Genomic DNA, 16,294 nt, shown 5'->3' on the forward strand with positions numbered 1-16,294 from the left:
AAGACAATATCAAATTACTTTAAAGCGTCTCAAGTGTAAATGCTGCATCTGCCCAAGATAATGACTATTGTAGATACTGACCTGAAAAAAGTTATAATGGTACTGCAAGAGCGAAAATTAAGCTCCGTGATGGGCAAGTGAAAGAGAAGACAATGCTGTAGATATACATAGAACGGCATCAACTGACAAGTTTGACCTGAAATAAAGTTTAATATAAGGGTCGTCTGGCAGTTTTTAAATCACTCACATCCCAACAATCATGCAACAATAAGTAGGAGGGCAAAACAAAAAAAATATCTTCCATGATTAGAGATGACTTTACATTGTTGAAGGTTTACTTTTCTTTTATTTTACCACGGAATCACATAAAAGCTAGGGGCCATGCCTCTCAATCCTAGTGGTCCGGTGCAGTGCACTAGTTAATTCCGAATTCAGTCCTGCAAAAGGACATGACCTGTAGATATTGGTGCCTATGCTTACTTCACTAAATTTGACATAACTCTAGCTCCCTGGGGTCGATAAACTCTAACACAGTGGTTTCCAACTTGTGGTCCGGGGACCCCTGGGGGTCCGCAAAGCCTCCTCAGGGGGGCCGTGACTGCTTAGGAAATTAAATAATATGAATAGATTAGATCCTCAGCTTTCAGTAATGACTCAGTGGGGAGGTCCCTAGATTCCAATAATGATTTAGTGGGGGTCCCCGGTAATGATAACATGGGGGACCACAGAAGTCAAAAGGATGGGAACCACTGCTCTAACAAACCTGTAATTGCAGCCCCTGTACAAGAATGTGACCCAGCTGTCAGTCTGCTACAGGACCGCTGGTTCATAGTGACTGTCTCCCCCTCACCCCTATTCAGGGCAGGACTACTGTCACTCACTTTTTATAACTGTTTCCATCATGCAAAAATAGGCAGGGAAAATGTTAAATGGCTACCACGTACAGGGAAAAGCTCCCTAAATACAAGAGCTCTTTACTTTTTGGTCAGAGAAAACAAACTCCAGCTTTGGGAGTTCGTTTTTTGTGAACAAAATATGTTGTTGAACATCACTGTAAACATGGCCCCACTCAGCAAACCTTTAATGTTGTGAAGAAAGCTACAGTGGCAATGGCTTTCTTTACAGGATAGCTATCCTTGCCAGGCATGTAGGGTGTCTAAATATGGTGTCCAATCTTGCTTCAGGATGGCCACAGTGCCAGGATCTGAATATGGGCCTCCACTGTGATTTGCTGGAACATTATTGCAGATCTGGGGCAGAGATATACAGCCCAGCTTCTGCCCACCCCCTCAGGCATGATGTGGGAAGCAGACATTGTCACCCCAAATAGCTCACAGCTTCCCCACTTTCCAAACTCCCCTTCCGCTTTGCATTCCAGATTTCTCAACCCCACCTGCCGCTCTACCAATATTCCTGACAGGCCATATTTGGTCCCTTTTAATCCCTTTTAGAGTTTAGGAATTAGACATCAAGTTCCAAGTCTCTCAGCCAAAAAATCCCAGCGATAAAACCAATTTGACATTTGAAAAAAATCAGTTCCCACAGTCATGAAATAACAAAAGCAGCGCTCCCATTTGTCACATATAATTCTAGAGATGTATTTTGTTTCCTTGGTGGTTGTGTCATTGCTACTAGGAATTATGAATTGTGTCTGTTTTACATACTTCAAGAGTTTGATTTATTGATCAACAGTTTGCTACAGAAACAGGGTTGGGGGATGATTATGGCCCTGATTTATGTTTAGCATTCACCAGTGATTATTGTATTTTTCTAGTATAACTGTAGCCGGGATAGAGGAAAAGGGTTCATTAACATAGTGAGATAGGATATTAGGATAACTTGGTGTCTTTTTATACATTTTTGTTGACAAATATGCTGTCAGCTATTTTCACCATCATGTATGTTTACAACTGCTCGTTGCCTGATTTATCACACTCCAGATCGTGCAAACTAGTCTGAAATTCATTGTGCTGAATACATTTATCCTTTTATTATGTAGTCATATACATTTCCTTTATAAGGCGATTCCAAATCATGGACAGAGTCATCTTTAAAACTAGAAGTTTCCAGTGTGCTAGAATGCCTACATCATTAGGTCCACATCAGCATATATCAGGCCCTGCGCATTCATTGGTGCACTCAACCGATTTGGGTTTCGCTTCCTTTGATTCATTCACATTCTGTCTTTTGCTTAACATTGACATCACAACATTACCCTGAAATGTTCTCTCCTAACGTCTAAAGTTAGTAGGTCATAGGCCAGGGTTAAACAATTTGACCTTTTACGGCTTTAGAAAAGGACATTTTATCTTTAACATGATATATCTCCACTAATATTGGTACTTTCAAAAACTGGATTGAAGATGCTTTTGATTATGATGCCTCTGTTAAGAAAGCCAATATTGCTTATGCTAGGCTTTCTGTTGATAGATTTAACAATGACCTGACACAATTAAAGAAATCTTGTAAATGTAGAAAGCAAATTTTAGCTATAGAATTTTTAATACATATAATGCCTCTGGAACGTTTTCAATATTGCTCAGGATCTTTCATCCATACACTATGGTGGCACTAGTATTCCTGACAGTTTTGCTTCTAATGAGCTGTTTCTGCCTTAACAAGCCCTTACGACCCTCCTCAGATTACTACAAATTTGTCCTTTTAGTGATGCAACTGATAAAGTTTAGATCTCCTGACCCCTGCACAGTGAAGTTAATAAACCTGGCTGCTGATAACGACATGCCTTCTTTAATGGATCTTTGCAACATCCCACTGAATAAAGCAGTAGTGCCAGGCTAGTAGAAACGGACCTTCATGGTGCTCCTTTTAAAGTGGACTAATGCAGATCCTAATACATTTAGACATTATTAGCCTTTCTCACAGCACCCTAATGCATCAAAACTGCTGGAGGAAAGACCTGTTTTGGGGTTTTCACATTTTCCAAGGATACAAAAGTCTTGGCAATTGCTCATGATTTGCTTCGACTTCCGCATAGGATCGATTGAGCTTTAGTCTCGGTCCTAGACAATTTATGGATGATGTTGATCAAAGGTGACATTGCGATGTTTGTCCATCTTGACTTGTCCGCAGCATTTGACACTCTCTTTCACTCCATAATTTGGAAAGATTATTCTTGTTGTAGTGAAAGACTGTACTTCAGGTTGTGTTCATTCTTTTCTGCAAGGCCATAAACATTCAGTCTCATTGTCTTCCTTTCTCTCCTGCCATCACACAATTATCTTTGGTATCCCTCAGGGATCACTGTTAGCTCTACCCTTTTGAATGCATTTGTTTTCCCTCTGGCAGTTTAACCCCTTAAGTGATGAGGCATCATTGTGCTGAGCCCCTTGTGTGATGTTCACGCTTAGGCCTTCATAACTTTTCCCCCACAAAAGCTATCCTGGCTAAATCGGTTTCTGTTTGTTCCTGCCTGATGGAGATTCTAAACATATCCAGGGGTTGTGGATTGGCCCAAAAGGTACCAGAAAAAAGTAATAATGTTGGAAACATTTTCTGGGGAAAATGGGAAAAACTGCTATGCAAAAAAGGATATGTTTTCTACTAGAAATGACTAACAAAACGTTTGGTGTGCTAACATCACCCTCTTCACAGCTTCCAGGAACAAGCAAAGTTGTTAAAAAAAACTTTTTTTCTTTTTTTAATCACAGGTTTTCCAGGTATCTAAGTGGTAGTTGTTTTTTCCTATGTTTGTGGTTTCTACCAGTTCACAGTTTGTGGTTGCAACAGGTATGGAACCTAGAAAGCTATACATTTCTTAAAGGTAGACAACAGTCAGAATTCATCAAGGAATCACTTGTGTAGATCACTCATGGTTTTACCAAAGAATCTAATGGTGGAAATTAAAAAAACGAATCAAAATAAGTAGGAAAAAATACAATTAATTGACACTTTCATTTGTATTTCATTCCCTCAATGGCCGATGTACAAAAGTAATATACTGTTATCTCTGTTACTCTTCTGATCAGTGGGACATATATTGTTTCTTGCTTATCCAAAAACATGCGATACCCAGAGCCAACAACTGCGCTGCAGCTTATAATGATTTTTTATTGTGTTACAACAATGAATCAATTCAAATGGTAAAAATCCAATTAATGAAAAATGGATATTTAAGAAACCTATGCATTTATGTGGTTATTTGTACAACTGTGAATTTGTGGTTACCCATAATATCATGTGATTTAGATAGCATTTCGCAAAATGTATTCCTTGTTTCATGCAATAGCTCAGCAAACTTTATTGTCCTTCAAAAAAACTTCCAAAGTTGGAGTTGGTTTTTGTAAAACAAAAAAAACTAATGGCCCTGACATCTTTGGAGTTTTCTCCCTGTGTGTGGGTGTTATTTTTATTTTTTTCTGTTCAGGACTACCAGGGTTTACCTGCCGATTCCAAACTGAAAAAAGTCCATCAGTCTATCTGTTCTTAATAGGGCAGATGGTCTGATGCACCTACACCCAGAACCTCAACTCTTTTGGGCTATCGATGTAGACTTTCCACCATTGTGGACACCACCATCGGACACGTGACATTCTGCCTGATTCTAACTATAGTGAGTGATCTGTCAATTTGGTGAACTGTAACACAAATGTGGCAGAGTACCCGATCCACCAAACTGTAAATCAGGCCCTCTATTCTTAAATATTGTGGGGAAAGGCTGCAAACCTAGTGTAATTACCTGTGTTATTAGTGTAGATCTAGTGTGGTAAGATAATTACTCAGAGTAGTTTGCCCTGAAAAAAAGGAGGTGAATGTATCTTATTTTGAAAGAAACTCTAAAGACCATGCAACTGTAAGGTATTTTGTCTTAATGCCCTAGTTGATTTTAAACCTATGACAGGGGTGGTTTCTGTCCCAGTTGTTACAAAAAGCTTATAACCTCTCCTGTTGCATATAGATTTGATGAAGGTTTTACTTCTAGCCCTGAAGGAATGAATGTACCAATGATGGAGGAGCAATGGTTCTTAATAATGCAAAACAGCTTCACATGTGCTTTTGATCTGAGTTTAAAGCACTCCTACCAGTCTTTACTGGTTTGCAGATGCTGCATGCTAGTCCTAAAGCATTGCCAAAAAAATGTTAGAGAATGACTGAAGTTAGCCATGTCAAAAAGGAATTGTACACTTGTATGTTTAGTTAGTGTGAACTGTGAATTGGTGTTCAATTCTTGGTTTGTTGTTTTGCAGAAACTTAGATTAGAGAGGGATATCAGAGTAGAAAACATGCTTGATATGTGTGGAGAAACAGAGAATTTTAATAAAACTTTATTGATCTTGAAAAAAGATGACACTAAGACAAAGAAATCATAGGAAAATTTGATGCTGACGTCTGGATTTAGGACCTGCAAAAGCTACCTGTTTTCAAATATTCATGCATCAGAGGGGAAGCTGGATAAGTATTCTAGGAAAGTGCCCTTTTTGGCATGGTTATCTCCCACCTTTTGCCTGATATTGATGCTGACTTGACTGAGAGTGTGCTGGGATCCTGCTAACCAGGCCCCACCACCAGAGTTCTTTCCCTAAAAATATATCATTCCTTCTACAATTGGCACAACCCTGACACACAGTTAAGTCCTGTGTACAAGGTACTCATGGTACCAAGGGCCTGTGGCCACGGGAAAGTCCCCAAGGGCTGCAGCATGTATTATGCCATCCTGGGAGACCCCTCACCAAGCACATACAGACTGCCATTGCAGCTTGTGTGTGCTGGTGGAAAGAAAAGGACAAATGTGACATGGCACCCTTCTCAGGGTGCCATGCCCACAAACCACTGCTTGTGGCATAGGTAAGTCACCCTTCTAGCCTAGCAGGCTTTACAGTCCTAAGGCAGGGTGCACTATACCATAGTTGAGGGCATAGCTGCATGAGCTTTATGTCCCTACAGTGTCTACGTCCATTCTTAGGCATTGTAAGTGCAGTGTGGACACATAAAGTACATGGGCTGGGAGTTTGTCATTAGGAACTCCACAGCCCCATGATGGTTCCACTGAAGTCTGGGACATTTGGAATCAAACTTCTCAACATAATAAACCCACACTGATGTCAGTGTTGGATTTATTGACAAATGCATCCAGAGGGCATCTTAGAGATGCCCCCTGTATTTTAGCCAAACTTCTAGTTCCAGCCTGCCACTTCCAGACAAGTTTCTGACCACATCGGGTGAGAACCTTTGTGCTCTCTGTGGCCAGAAACAAATCCTGCACCGGGTGGAGGTGCTTCACACCTCCCCCCTGCAGGAATTGTAATACCTAATGGTGAGCATCAAAGGATCAGGCCTCTTACAGTGCCCCGGGCATTTCAGCTAGTGGAGATGCCCACCCCCGGACAAAGCCCCACTTTTGGGGGCAAGTCCACCGAGAAAATTAGGGAAAGCAAGGAGGAGTGACGACTTCAGCTGGGACCTTCCCTAAGGTGTCCAGAGCTGAAGTGACCCCCTCCTTGCAAAATCCTCTATCTTTGTTTGGAGGACAGGGACCAATAGGGTTAGGTTTGTATTCCCCTCCCCAAAGGGAGTGGACACCAGAAGAGTGTAGTCACCCTCAGGGACAGTAGCCATTGGCTACTGCTCTCTGACCCCTGTAACTCCCCTAAATCCAGGATTTAAGGGCTCCCCTGAACCCAGCTCATCAGATTCCTTGCAGCCTCAAGAGGAAGACAATGAGAAAGAAGAAGGACAGGTAAGCTGATCCTCAGCAGAGAAGACTGATGACACCAACTGACTTGGCCCCAGCCCTACAGGCCTGTCTCCAGCTTCTGAAGCCGTGCTACAAGAAGGCGATGCATCCTGCAGAACCAGAAACCTCTTAAAAGCCTCGAGGACTGCCTGCACCCTAGAGGACCAAGAACTCCAGTGGACAGCGGCCCTGTCCAAAAAGAAACTCCAACCAAAAACTCCAGCACTGCCCGGATCCGCAAGTCCTGCCCACTCTGCACCCGACACCCATGGTCTGTGTCCAGGTGGCCCAACCGACTAGAGCTGGTCCCCAGGCAATTCTGACCTAATCTGCACCCTGGGTTGACCCCTCCTGTCCAACAGGACGATTCCTCCAGCCTAAACCCAGAGGACCCCCTGACAGTGAGAGAACCGGACAAAGAGTGCTGCTGCCGAAAGGTACCCCTGCACCCGCAGCCCCCTGGCCTTGGGAAATCCGACCTTTGGTGCAGCAACATCCAGCAGGTGGCCCTCCTCCTTGTCCAGCCTTTGATTTCCCGAAACCGACACCCTGGACTTAGCCTCCAGCACCTTAGTAGACCCCCTGCAATCAGGTAAGTCGGGGGCTCCGACAGGGGAGGGGTTGGGGGGTGTTGTGTGTGTGTGGGGGGGGGGTGTATGTTTGTGTGTGCCTGCATGCAGGTTTGTGGCGTGTGGAATGCATGTGTGCATGCATAGTTGTAAGTGTGTGTGTATGTTGTGTTGTCAGAATGCGTGGGTGCGTGTATGTATGTCAGTGTGTGTGGATGTGTGTGTGAATGGATGTATGCATGCGTGGGTGAATATGGGTATGAGTGTGTGTATGCATGTGTATGATGGTGCATGAATGTGCGTGTATGTTGTGGAGGGGTCTGGAGTGGGAGGGGGGGTGGGGGAGAACCCAGCAAAGGGGAAGGGGGGTGAAGGAATTCCCTGTCACTGATAGTGCCCACTGCCATGGTTTTCGTGGCGGTAAGGAAGCCACGAAAACCATGGCAGTAGGAGGGGTCATAATCCCGCGGGTGGGACAGTAACGGCTGCATGGCTGGAGACTGAAGTCTCCAGCCCGGCAGCTGTTACCGCCCTGGCAGATGGAGTGGTACATTGGCGGTTTGGCTTGAGCCACACCGCCAATGTCATATTTTGGGGAAGAGTACCGCCAGCCTGTTGGCAGTACTTTTCTCCAAAATACCGCTGTCCGCCGGGGTCATAATGAGGGCCTTTATCTAATTTTGATATAATATACAGAGAGACAGCTTCCTACAAGTAGGAAGACATATGTAATGGTTTTATGGAACTTTATGAATGAATCTAACACTATATAGCTGTGTTTTTAAATATCTGTCATGCTTAAGAAGTGGTTGCTGGATATAAATGAAGCAATTCTACATTTTATGTGTGTGGATGTGATCCCTTCTCTTTCCCTTTTGCAATGTTTTCTTCTGTGTTAACATCACAATCTGTCTTAGCTTGCATGTTTAATTGAAAGTACAGGGAAATTGTCTTAGGTTTTATATCAATACACATTATCTCTGTGGCATGGTCAAATTCTGTTGTGATCTCTTGCTCTTCAGTATTTTGTACACTTAATTCAACACTAATGTGTTTTTACATTGTTCTTTATGAATGTCATAAAGTAATCAATCTGGTTTACTTTCTATATTTCCTCCGTCTCCTTGCCCTAAATAAAACAGAAATTGTGTCTTCTGTTTCTGTTGCAAAAATGGAGTCAGAATCTCACTGTCCACAGTTCCAGCACAGAGAGCATTATCACTCTCTCTCACACTCCACAGGGACGTCTTCCAATCATATTCAGAGATGCCCACCACACGGGATATATAGCATGCGGTGGGCTATAAAATTCTTTGCAACATACCTGCACAGACAAGTGCAGTTTCCCAATAAACAGATATAGGCCTAAGTTCATCCACAAACTTCTTGTGCTGTGTCAGTGTGTCAATACCTGAACCGATGCATCACTTTTTTGGGGTTGACGTTTATGCCCTACCACATAAAAAAAATGGCAAAGCCAATAGGCCGCCCCTGTGAGACCTATTAGCTTTGCTGATATTTTTTAGCCATGCTGTATCGGGAGGCATAAACACAAAGGGCCTAATTACGACCTTGGCGGATAAGCTACTCTGTCACAAAAGTGACGGATATTCCGCCCACTATTTTACAAGTTCCATAGAATATAATAGAACTTGTAACACGGCGGTAAATCTGTCAATTTTATGGTGGAGTAGCCCATCCGCCAAGGTCTTAATCAGGCCCAAAATGTACCAGCTGAAACAATGAAATCCATCCAATAGAAAGGAAGCAAACAAGAGTGACAGTAAAGTCAACCTTTGGTAAGCAGTGGCGGTGGGGGCAGCAAGTTCCTGTATGTTCTTGGTAAGCCCACAATATGTACTTTGAGCCGTCTAGTAGGCTCAAGCTAAAAATGGCATTCACACAGAAGGCATTGGCATCAAAATATGAGGCTTACTCATTTTGTAATAATGTATATGGCAGAGGATATACTTAAAAAGCTAATCTTGCTTCATTATCTTATATAACACCAAGAAACTGGTCAGTGTAATTGCTTTCTTGTTTTATATGATGTTCTATCTATATGTACATTATAAGTATATTGTTGCATGCATAACAAATATATTTATTTTCCATGTTTTAGTGGATGCTGCACAAAACAATCAAAACCAAAATTCAAAATATCGAAATACTGAAATGTTGGTAATCTTCCTCCTGCTACTGTCATTGTTGCTTCTATTTATTAACTATGTAAGTACTTCCACTTTTTTATGTATATTCTTTTACGTGCCAATTTGTGGCTATATTCCTCCAGTGACTCTACATTTCAGATACTTAAACAAATACATTTTTGGGGAGACTGGAAAAAGATTTTCTCAAGGAACAAGCCCTTCCTGGAACCAAAGAAGATTAGTTCGAAAATGCCCTATCTTGCAGGACAAGTTTAAGGGCCGTTCATTCCTAAACAGTGGAAACCTCCCGATTTCCTATTTTAGGTTGAGCGCTCTGTTGTAATCGATCTGCTTTTAACCATGCCCACTACATGTCCAAAACTATCATTCGTTCATGGGCTTGCCTTTCAAAAAAATCCTTTGTTATCATTGGTTAATGTTTTATGTTTGTCCCTCCTTGGGGCAGTTTTGTTACCACAGTGGCCATCGACCCTATTCAATGGATAATTGCACGTTTGCTGATACGTTTGACTGCAAGCGAAATTCTTTTTCCTTTTGTATCACTCCTTCGCACTCATGCTCATGGCAGGTGTGACAATTTGAACCGGCTCTCTTATTCAACTGTTTTACTTTTACTTTTCATTTTCAATTTATTTGGCAAGAAAAGTCCAGTTAGGAATTTACAACACTAATTGCTGTAACTCGAGCAAGCACGAGACCCATTGCATTGCAAATGCTTGTTTGAATTTCTTGGTAACCAGGGGAGTTCAGTTAACGGCGTTCAGGATAATTGGAAGACAGTCTGCCTTTATCCCCCAACCTGAATATATAATGGGGCCTTGTTCTGTATGGTCTGTTTGAGTTAAAGCAAACTTTAAGCCTCTTCACCACTTTATTGGGATTGATGGTGCCAGCGTAAAATGAGCGAAATGTGTTCATTTGAACTAGTGTTTGTAATAATCCAAGTTTACTTTTGTTGTATAAACTGGAAGATATTCTAAAGTCTTTCCTGTCCAAACCAGATATGTTACTCATTATCAAAATGTTATAGATATCCATAACAAAGTACAGTGCCATACGCAAGCAAACATATCAATCAGTGACTGATAATCATTTGTCATCACCTCCTTATCTTGTCCGATTCTGGTAACATGCTCCCTCCTGATCCATTTGGCTTTGTGTATAGCATTGGAAACACCGCACCACACATGCCTCCTCAGACAAGTTGAAATATGTAGGACTTCAAGTAATCAGTAATCATCTTTTAATTATTTGTATCCCACAGCAAAGAACAATTTAGGTGTACCAGCAGGATGGCTCAATCAGTTAAACTCTAGCCACTATAACAGACAGTGACATAAACTGCGAAACAGCAACAGCTCTTAGAATCGCGAATTAGTTTTATAAAAAAAAAAATGTATGATGGAAGTGTTGAAGTGAAAGGGGCCAACCAGGAGGAAAACTGGATTGGAACACGCAGGATATGAGAAGAAATCTGACAGGTTCATGTTGAGAGATGAGTTTGGCAAAGTATGGGGAAGTTATTCCATTGATTGTTTTGAAAAAGAATCACTAATTTGAGTTAGGCTTGACTGCTGTATGAGGCCCTGGTGCCTTTGAGGAAGTAGTGGGAGAGGGGTTCAAGGAAAGGTAAGGTAAAAAATGAATCTACTTGCAACATGATAATCTTAATGATGGTAGTACATGCATAGTTTGGAGGACTCATGAGCAATCTGTCACTGCTAAGCCACCGCAGTGCTATCGAAATGGAGGCAGAGATAGATTTTTCCATTATTAAGCAGCTGAATGTGGAGTCTTTGACAGAGGAACTAACAATAGCATTTTTTCAACCTATACCTTAAACCTCCTGATCTACTAGCGAAGGATCCTCTGGAGGGAAGAGCATTGGGGTGGGCATTTGCAGTGATGAGCAGGAGCCTAGAAATATGTATTATAGCCATAAACAGTTTGCAAGACTAATGGGGCCGATGTTATTGAATGCTAGTTGGGGTGGAATCAGAAGATGCAAACCCCAATGGATGGGAGAATGGGATTTGCCTCACTCACCTAGTGGAAAGCTTTTTTTGCTTGTTTGGAATGCAGAGGCTGAAGGGGAGTTTGGAGAGTCTGCAGAAACAATGACAGGTGTAGAATTGTCCACTACAGCCAGGGGATGAGCTCCCCCGATGATTCCCGGGCACAGAGCAGCTTGCCAAAGACTCTTCATGCTGGATTGGGCGTTGTCGAACGGGGTGAACGTGGAGACACACATTGAGAGAAATGTAATTAACGTATTGCTGAAGAGGACATCATCAATGGAATTCTAGATGGGATCGGCAGAGAGCTCAATGATTTAGGGATCCGACAGAAAAAGATGGTTTGCCATCTCCTAGGAAGACCAGTGTGTGTTTGGCCCAGTCACAAGCTCAATAGGAAACACAGAGGCTCACTGGAGGACAACAAGGAGGTGGACAAGAAGACCAGGAATATTCAGAACAGTCTTGATAATGGCACACACGTTTTCCTGCTAATGCAGATTTGGAATTTGGACCAGAAAGTATCCTTATCTGGGTTGTTCAAGAGAGAGGCAAACTAGAAGCTCACACATTATCAGTGACCTGGGGAAAGGAAGCCACTTGCAGAAGTTGAGAATCTTAATTAAGAGTAGCCAACATGGGTTTTCCCAGTAAGTTATGGATGGTAGGTTTAGCAAAAGTGGAAAGAGCACTGAAGGTTAGGGGACTAGGGGCAAGAATCTCAAAGGCATCCTGTTGGTAAGCACTAAAGTTGTCGTAGTTTGTGAATAAAACACAGGAGGAATTTTCAATTTCGTCATTATTAGCATCCTCTTCATCCTCTCAATGCAAAGCTCGTGAGTTTGCTAGATCCTACAGCTTGTGGGTGAAAAGGGATCCACATGGAAGAGCTCGGCGATGCAGCACAGGGAGAAATACAGCCACTGGGGAACATTAAGATATCTGAGCCTGGGAAAAATATAGGTGCACAGTTTAAGAAAAACACAGGGCAAATGAGAAGGTGGAAAGAGGAGAGTTTAATCTGAGGCTTAACTCATGCTAAAGCTTACAGATAAAGAGAATGGATCTAAATTGAAAGAAAAAAAAAAACTGTAGAAATAGCTGGACGTGCTTGGCAGGGGCTGATGCTGACAAAAAGCAGGAGTAGTTGGAGATGAAGCGGAAAGGGTAATGCAGCATGTTGTACGGCTTCATTATTATGCTATAAAATCAATGACCATGTCTTTTGAATTATAAACGTAAGTTTGCATTTATCAGTTATGCACTGAGTGCATGTAAGTGATCTGAGGTGCAAAAATGATTTTGTGAATCAGGTACAAAAAGTGCCTTGATCTTCTTTCAAAACTTCAAAGATCCAGCTAGTAATCAATCATCTCAAGAATTTCTCAATTGTGATGCCTTTTGTTTCTGTAAGGTAAAAACCTTTATGTGAATTCTGATTGCCTACACCTAACCTACATTTTAGTAACCTTTTAAAAGAATTAGGTCTTCCTTTATTTTGTTTAATTCGATTGGCTCCCCATCTCTTGTAACCCATACTAATCCAGTATTCCTCAAAGCTGAACACATATTGTTCAACAACAAATTTCTAATTTCACAACGTTTCTCTAAGCACCAGAGGTATATCATAATTTCCTCCTCTTCATGTTTTTATTGTATTTTTATTGTTTTTCCAAAGAATACAGAGCAAATAAAAAAATGAAAAGCATAAATAAATGAAGCTTAGCAGGTTCAATAATACATATTCGGGAACCCAGGGACTTTCATCTGAGGCCTCTGCTCGAAATTCTCTCAAAAGGGCATCCCACTGCCACCACATTCATGCTTCCCTATTCATCAAAGATGAACATATTAGGATATTTGGTCTTTTCGGGGATTTCCAGGAAGGCGATATTCACCTTTCTGCTAACACTAATACTAGGTTCACAAATCTTATCACCATATTATGGCGGTCATTCTGACCCTGGCGGTCAAAGACCGCCAGGGCGGAGGACCGCGGGAGCACCGCCGACAGGCCGGCGGTGCTCCAAAGGGGATTCCGACCGCGGCGGTAAAGCCGCGGTCGGACCGGCAACACTGGCGGTCTCCCGCCAGTGTACCGCCGCCCCATTGAATCCTCCAAGGCGGCGCAGCTTGCTGCGCCGCCGAGGGGATTCCGACCCCCCCCTACCGCCATCCGGATCCCGGCGGTCCGACCGCCGGGAACCGGATGGCGGTAGGGGGGGTCGCGGGGCCCCTGCAGTGCCCATGCCACTGGCATGGGCATTGCAGGGGCCCCCGTAAGAGGGCCCCTACAAGTATTTCACTGTCTGCTTGGCAGACAGTGAAATACGCGACGGGTGCAACTGCACCCGTCGCACAGCTTCCACTCCGCCGGCTCGATTCCGAGCCGGCTTCATCGTGGAAGCCTCTTTCCCGCTGGGCTGGCGGGCGGCCTGAAGGCGGCCGCCCGCCAGCCCAGCGGGAATGTCAGAATTACCGCCGCGGTCTTTCGACCGCGGAACGGTAACCTGACGGCGGGACTTTGGCGGGCGGCCTCCGCCGCCCGCCAAGGTCAGAATGAGGGCCTATGTCTCTTGGGTCTAGAACATAGTCCCAAGAGGCAGCATTTCAGGTCAAGACGCACCTGTCTTATCAGTTGTTTGTTCCATCTTGTGATCTTGTCAGTCACAAGTCACCAAAATGACCCAACCTATAGTCAGAACAAGCACAAGGAATAAGTCAGCCTTTTCAGTTCTACATCTAGTGCATTTTGCCTCTGTCATTTGGCTTAACAATTCGTTTTGGAGTCATATATGCCCTGTGTCAAAAAAGTGGAATTGGTCGTTTCTGTCCTTGCGTTCTTGTAAATCTGTGATAGATATTCTAATATTTGTCTCTCTCACTATCCGTTAACGTCTCTCCAAAGTCAGTCGACAGTTTGCATCAGAATGAATTAGGTCCCCCAGCCAAGTCGGTATACAACCATTCTGTTTAATAGCTCTGCAGGCATTACCCATTGTTAGTATGGTCATGAAGGTGTGGTCATGCATCGCCGATTCTGTGGGCCTTATGATTAATTCAGCTTCCCCACTGTATCTTCATATAGAAGAAAGAGACTATCCAATGTTGTAGGTCCCATTATTGATGCAGTTTTCCCATCATACCTCCATATGAAAGAAAGAGACTAGCTGGTACCCTGTATATCTCCATAAGATCAGAAAATATATGTAATGTCTCACCATCATATAAGTCACCCACAGTCACTGTCCAGTTGCGGGCCTATTCCTGTAGATTAAATATCCGTTCTGTAAACTAAGCTCTCACAGGACTGTGAGGTGAATAGGGGCTCGTACTTTACCTGTGTTTGCTTTCATTTCCTCCTCTTCATATTGGACAAACCACTTCTATACATTGGGATCAAATCTGGTGTAGTTTATGTATCAATTGTAATAAATGATTTGCTAGTACTAATGTTGTATCTTTCATCCATGGGTTACTATTTTGTCGATTTCTTGCTGGTCTGCTTTATTTGCAAAGTCGTAGTGCACAGTTTAGAAAAAAAATTAATAAGTGTAAGGGTCAAAAGTTGTACTTAAGAGCCCACCACCGGCACTACCAAATGCCTAAGATGTGGGAAACAAAGTTGAGTATTGATTCCAGCTCATGCCTCTCTCGTCCACTTCCTAGACTTCCTGTCACTTTATTTCACTCATGCAAGTTTGTTAGAAATAGGGTCCCTAGTTGGCAGTCAGTTTACAACCTGTCCGAGTAGGGATCCTCACTCTAGTTAGAGCAAGGGAGGTACACAGCTCAGATTACCCTTTCTCACCCCCTTGGTAGCTTGGCACAAGCAGTCAGGTTTATCTCAAAAGCAATGTGTAACGTATTTGTACAATCCCACACAGTAACACAGTTAAAACACCACAAAAGTACTCAACACAAGGTTAGAATGTTAGCCAATATTTATCAGAGTAAAACAAGACCAGAACAACAAAAATCCAACATACACAAGCAAAGTCATGCATTTTAAAAGATTAAACCTGAATCTAGCTCTTAGAAATACAAATGGTTCAATTTGGGGTTGTCACGGCGTAATGATGAAGTCCTTCCCAACACTCTGATGCCAATGCCACCGGTCACGGAGTCGCACAGACCCCCAGGTACAATACCTTTTGAAAGTGTCGGAGTTGGGGAAGCGAGGTGTCACTGGATCCGGTGCAGCATCGGTTCCGGTGCTGCAGAGCAGAGGTGTTGGTGCAAAGCGTCAGTTCCTTGCACTCCGGTGGGGTCGATGTCCGGCGGGTCAAGATGCGGTGGGGCATCCTCACGGGGTCGCGGTCACACCACGGGGCTGAGGGCGCCGCAACGGAGTCGGTTGTCACGGACGTCAGTGACACAGCACTCAGGACTTACGAAGTCACCGGATGTCAACAGCTGCTGCAGTGCATTCCAGCGGGGACCATGGCCATGCAGGCAGTGTCGCAGGATCAGGTAGCAGAGTCAGTCCGGGCGTCGTCCCGAGTCAGTGCATTTGGTTTTTCACGGTTTGTAACCAGCCTTCACTCCCAAGGGCCCAGAATCTGGAATAGGCATTACCTGGCGAGTCCACAACAAGGGAACTCCGAGGCTGGTAGGTGAAGTCTTTGCTGTCCCTGAGACTTCTTAACAGGAGGCAAGCTCAGTGCAAGCCCATGGAGCAACTTCACAAGCAGGATACACAGCAAAGTCCGGTCTTTGCCCTCTCTAAAGCAGAAGCAGCAAATGCAGGCCAACCCAGCAAAGCAGACACAGCTAAGGGGCAGTACTCCTCTTCCAGCTCTTTGGCTATTCTCGTTGGCAGAGGCTCCCCTTGATCCAGAAGTGTTC

At 43.4% G+C, this 16,294-nt stretch overlaps 1 protein-coding gene across 2 annotated transcripts in view; it reads left to right on the forward strand.

Annotated features, from left to right (window-relative positions):
- The window catches only part of CD83 (CD83 molecule), a 59,897-nt gene that overhangs the window by 17,108 nt on the left and 26,495 nt on the right, over positions 1-16,294 (forward strand). The window contains exon 4 of one of the 2 annotated variants that reach the window (XM_069218217.1): positions 9,383-9,489. The exons of the other annotated variant lie outside the window; for it this stretch is intronic. Coding sequence (XP_069074318.1) covers positions 9,383-9,489 — 107 coding nt within the window. The remainder of the gene's footprint in view (positions 1-9,382; positions 9,490-16,294) is intronic. 2 annotated transcript variants of the gene reach the window in all.

The sequence above is a fragment of the Pleurodeles waltl genome, chromosome 2_1, assembly GCF_031143425.1.
Source record: "Pleurodeles waltl isolate 20211129_DDA chromosome 2_1, aPleWal1.hap1.20221129, whole genome shotgun sequence".
Lineage (NCBI taxonomy): Eukaryota > Metazoa > Chordata > Amphibia > Caudata > Salamandridae > Pleurodeles > Pleurodeles waltl.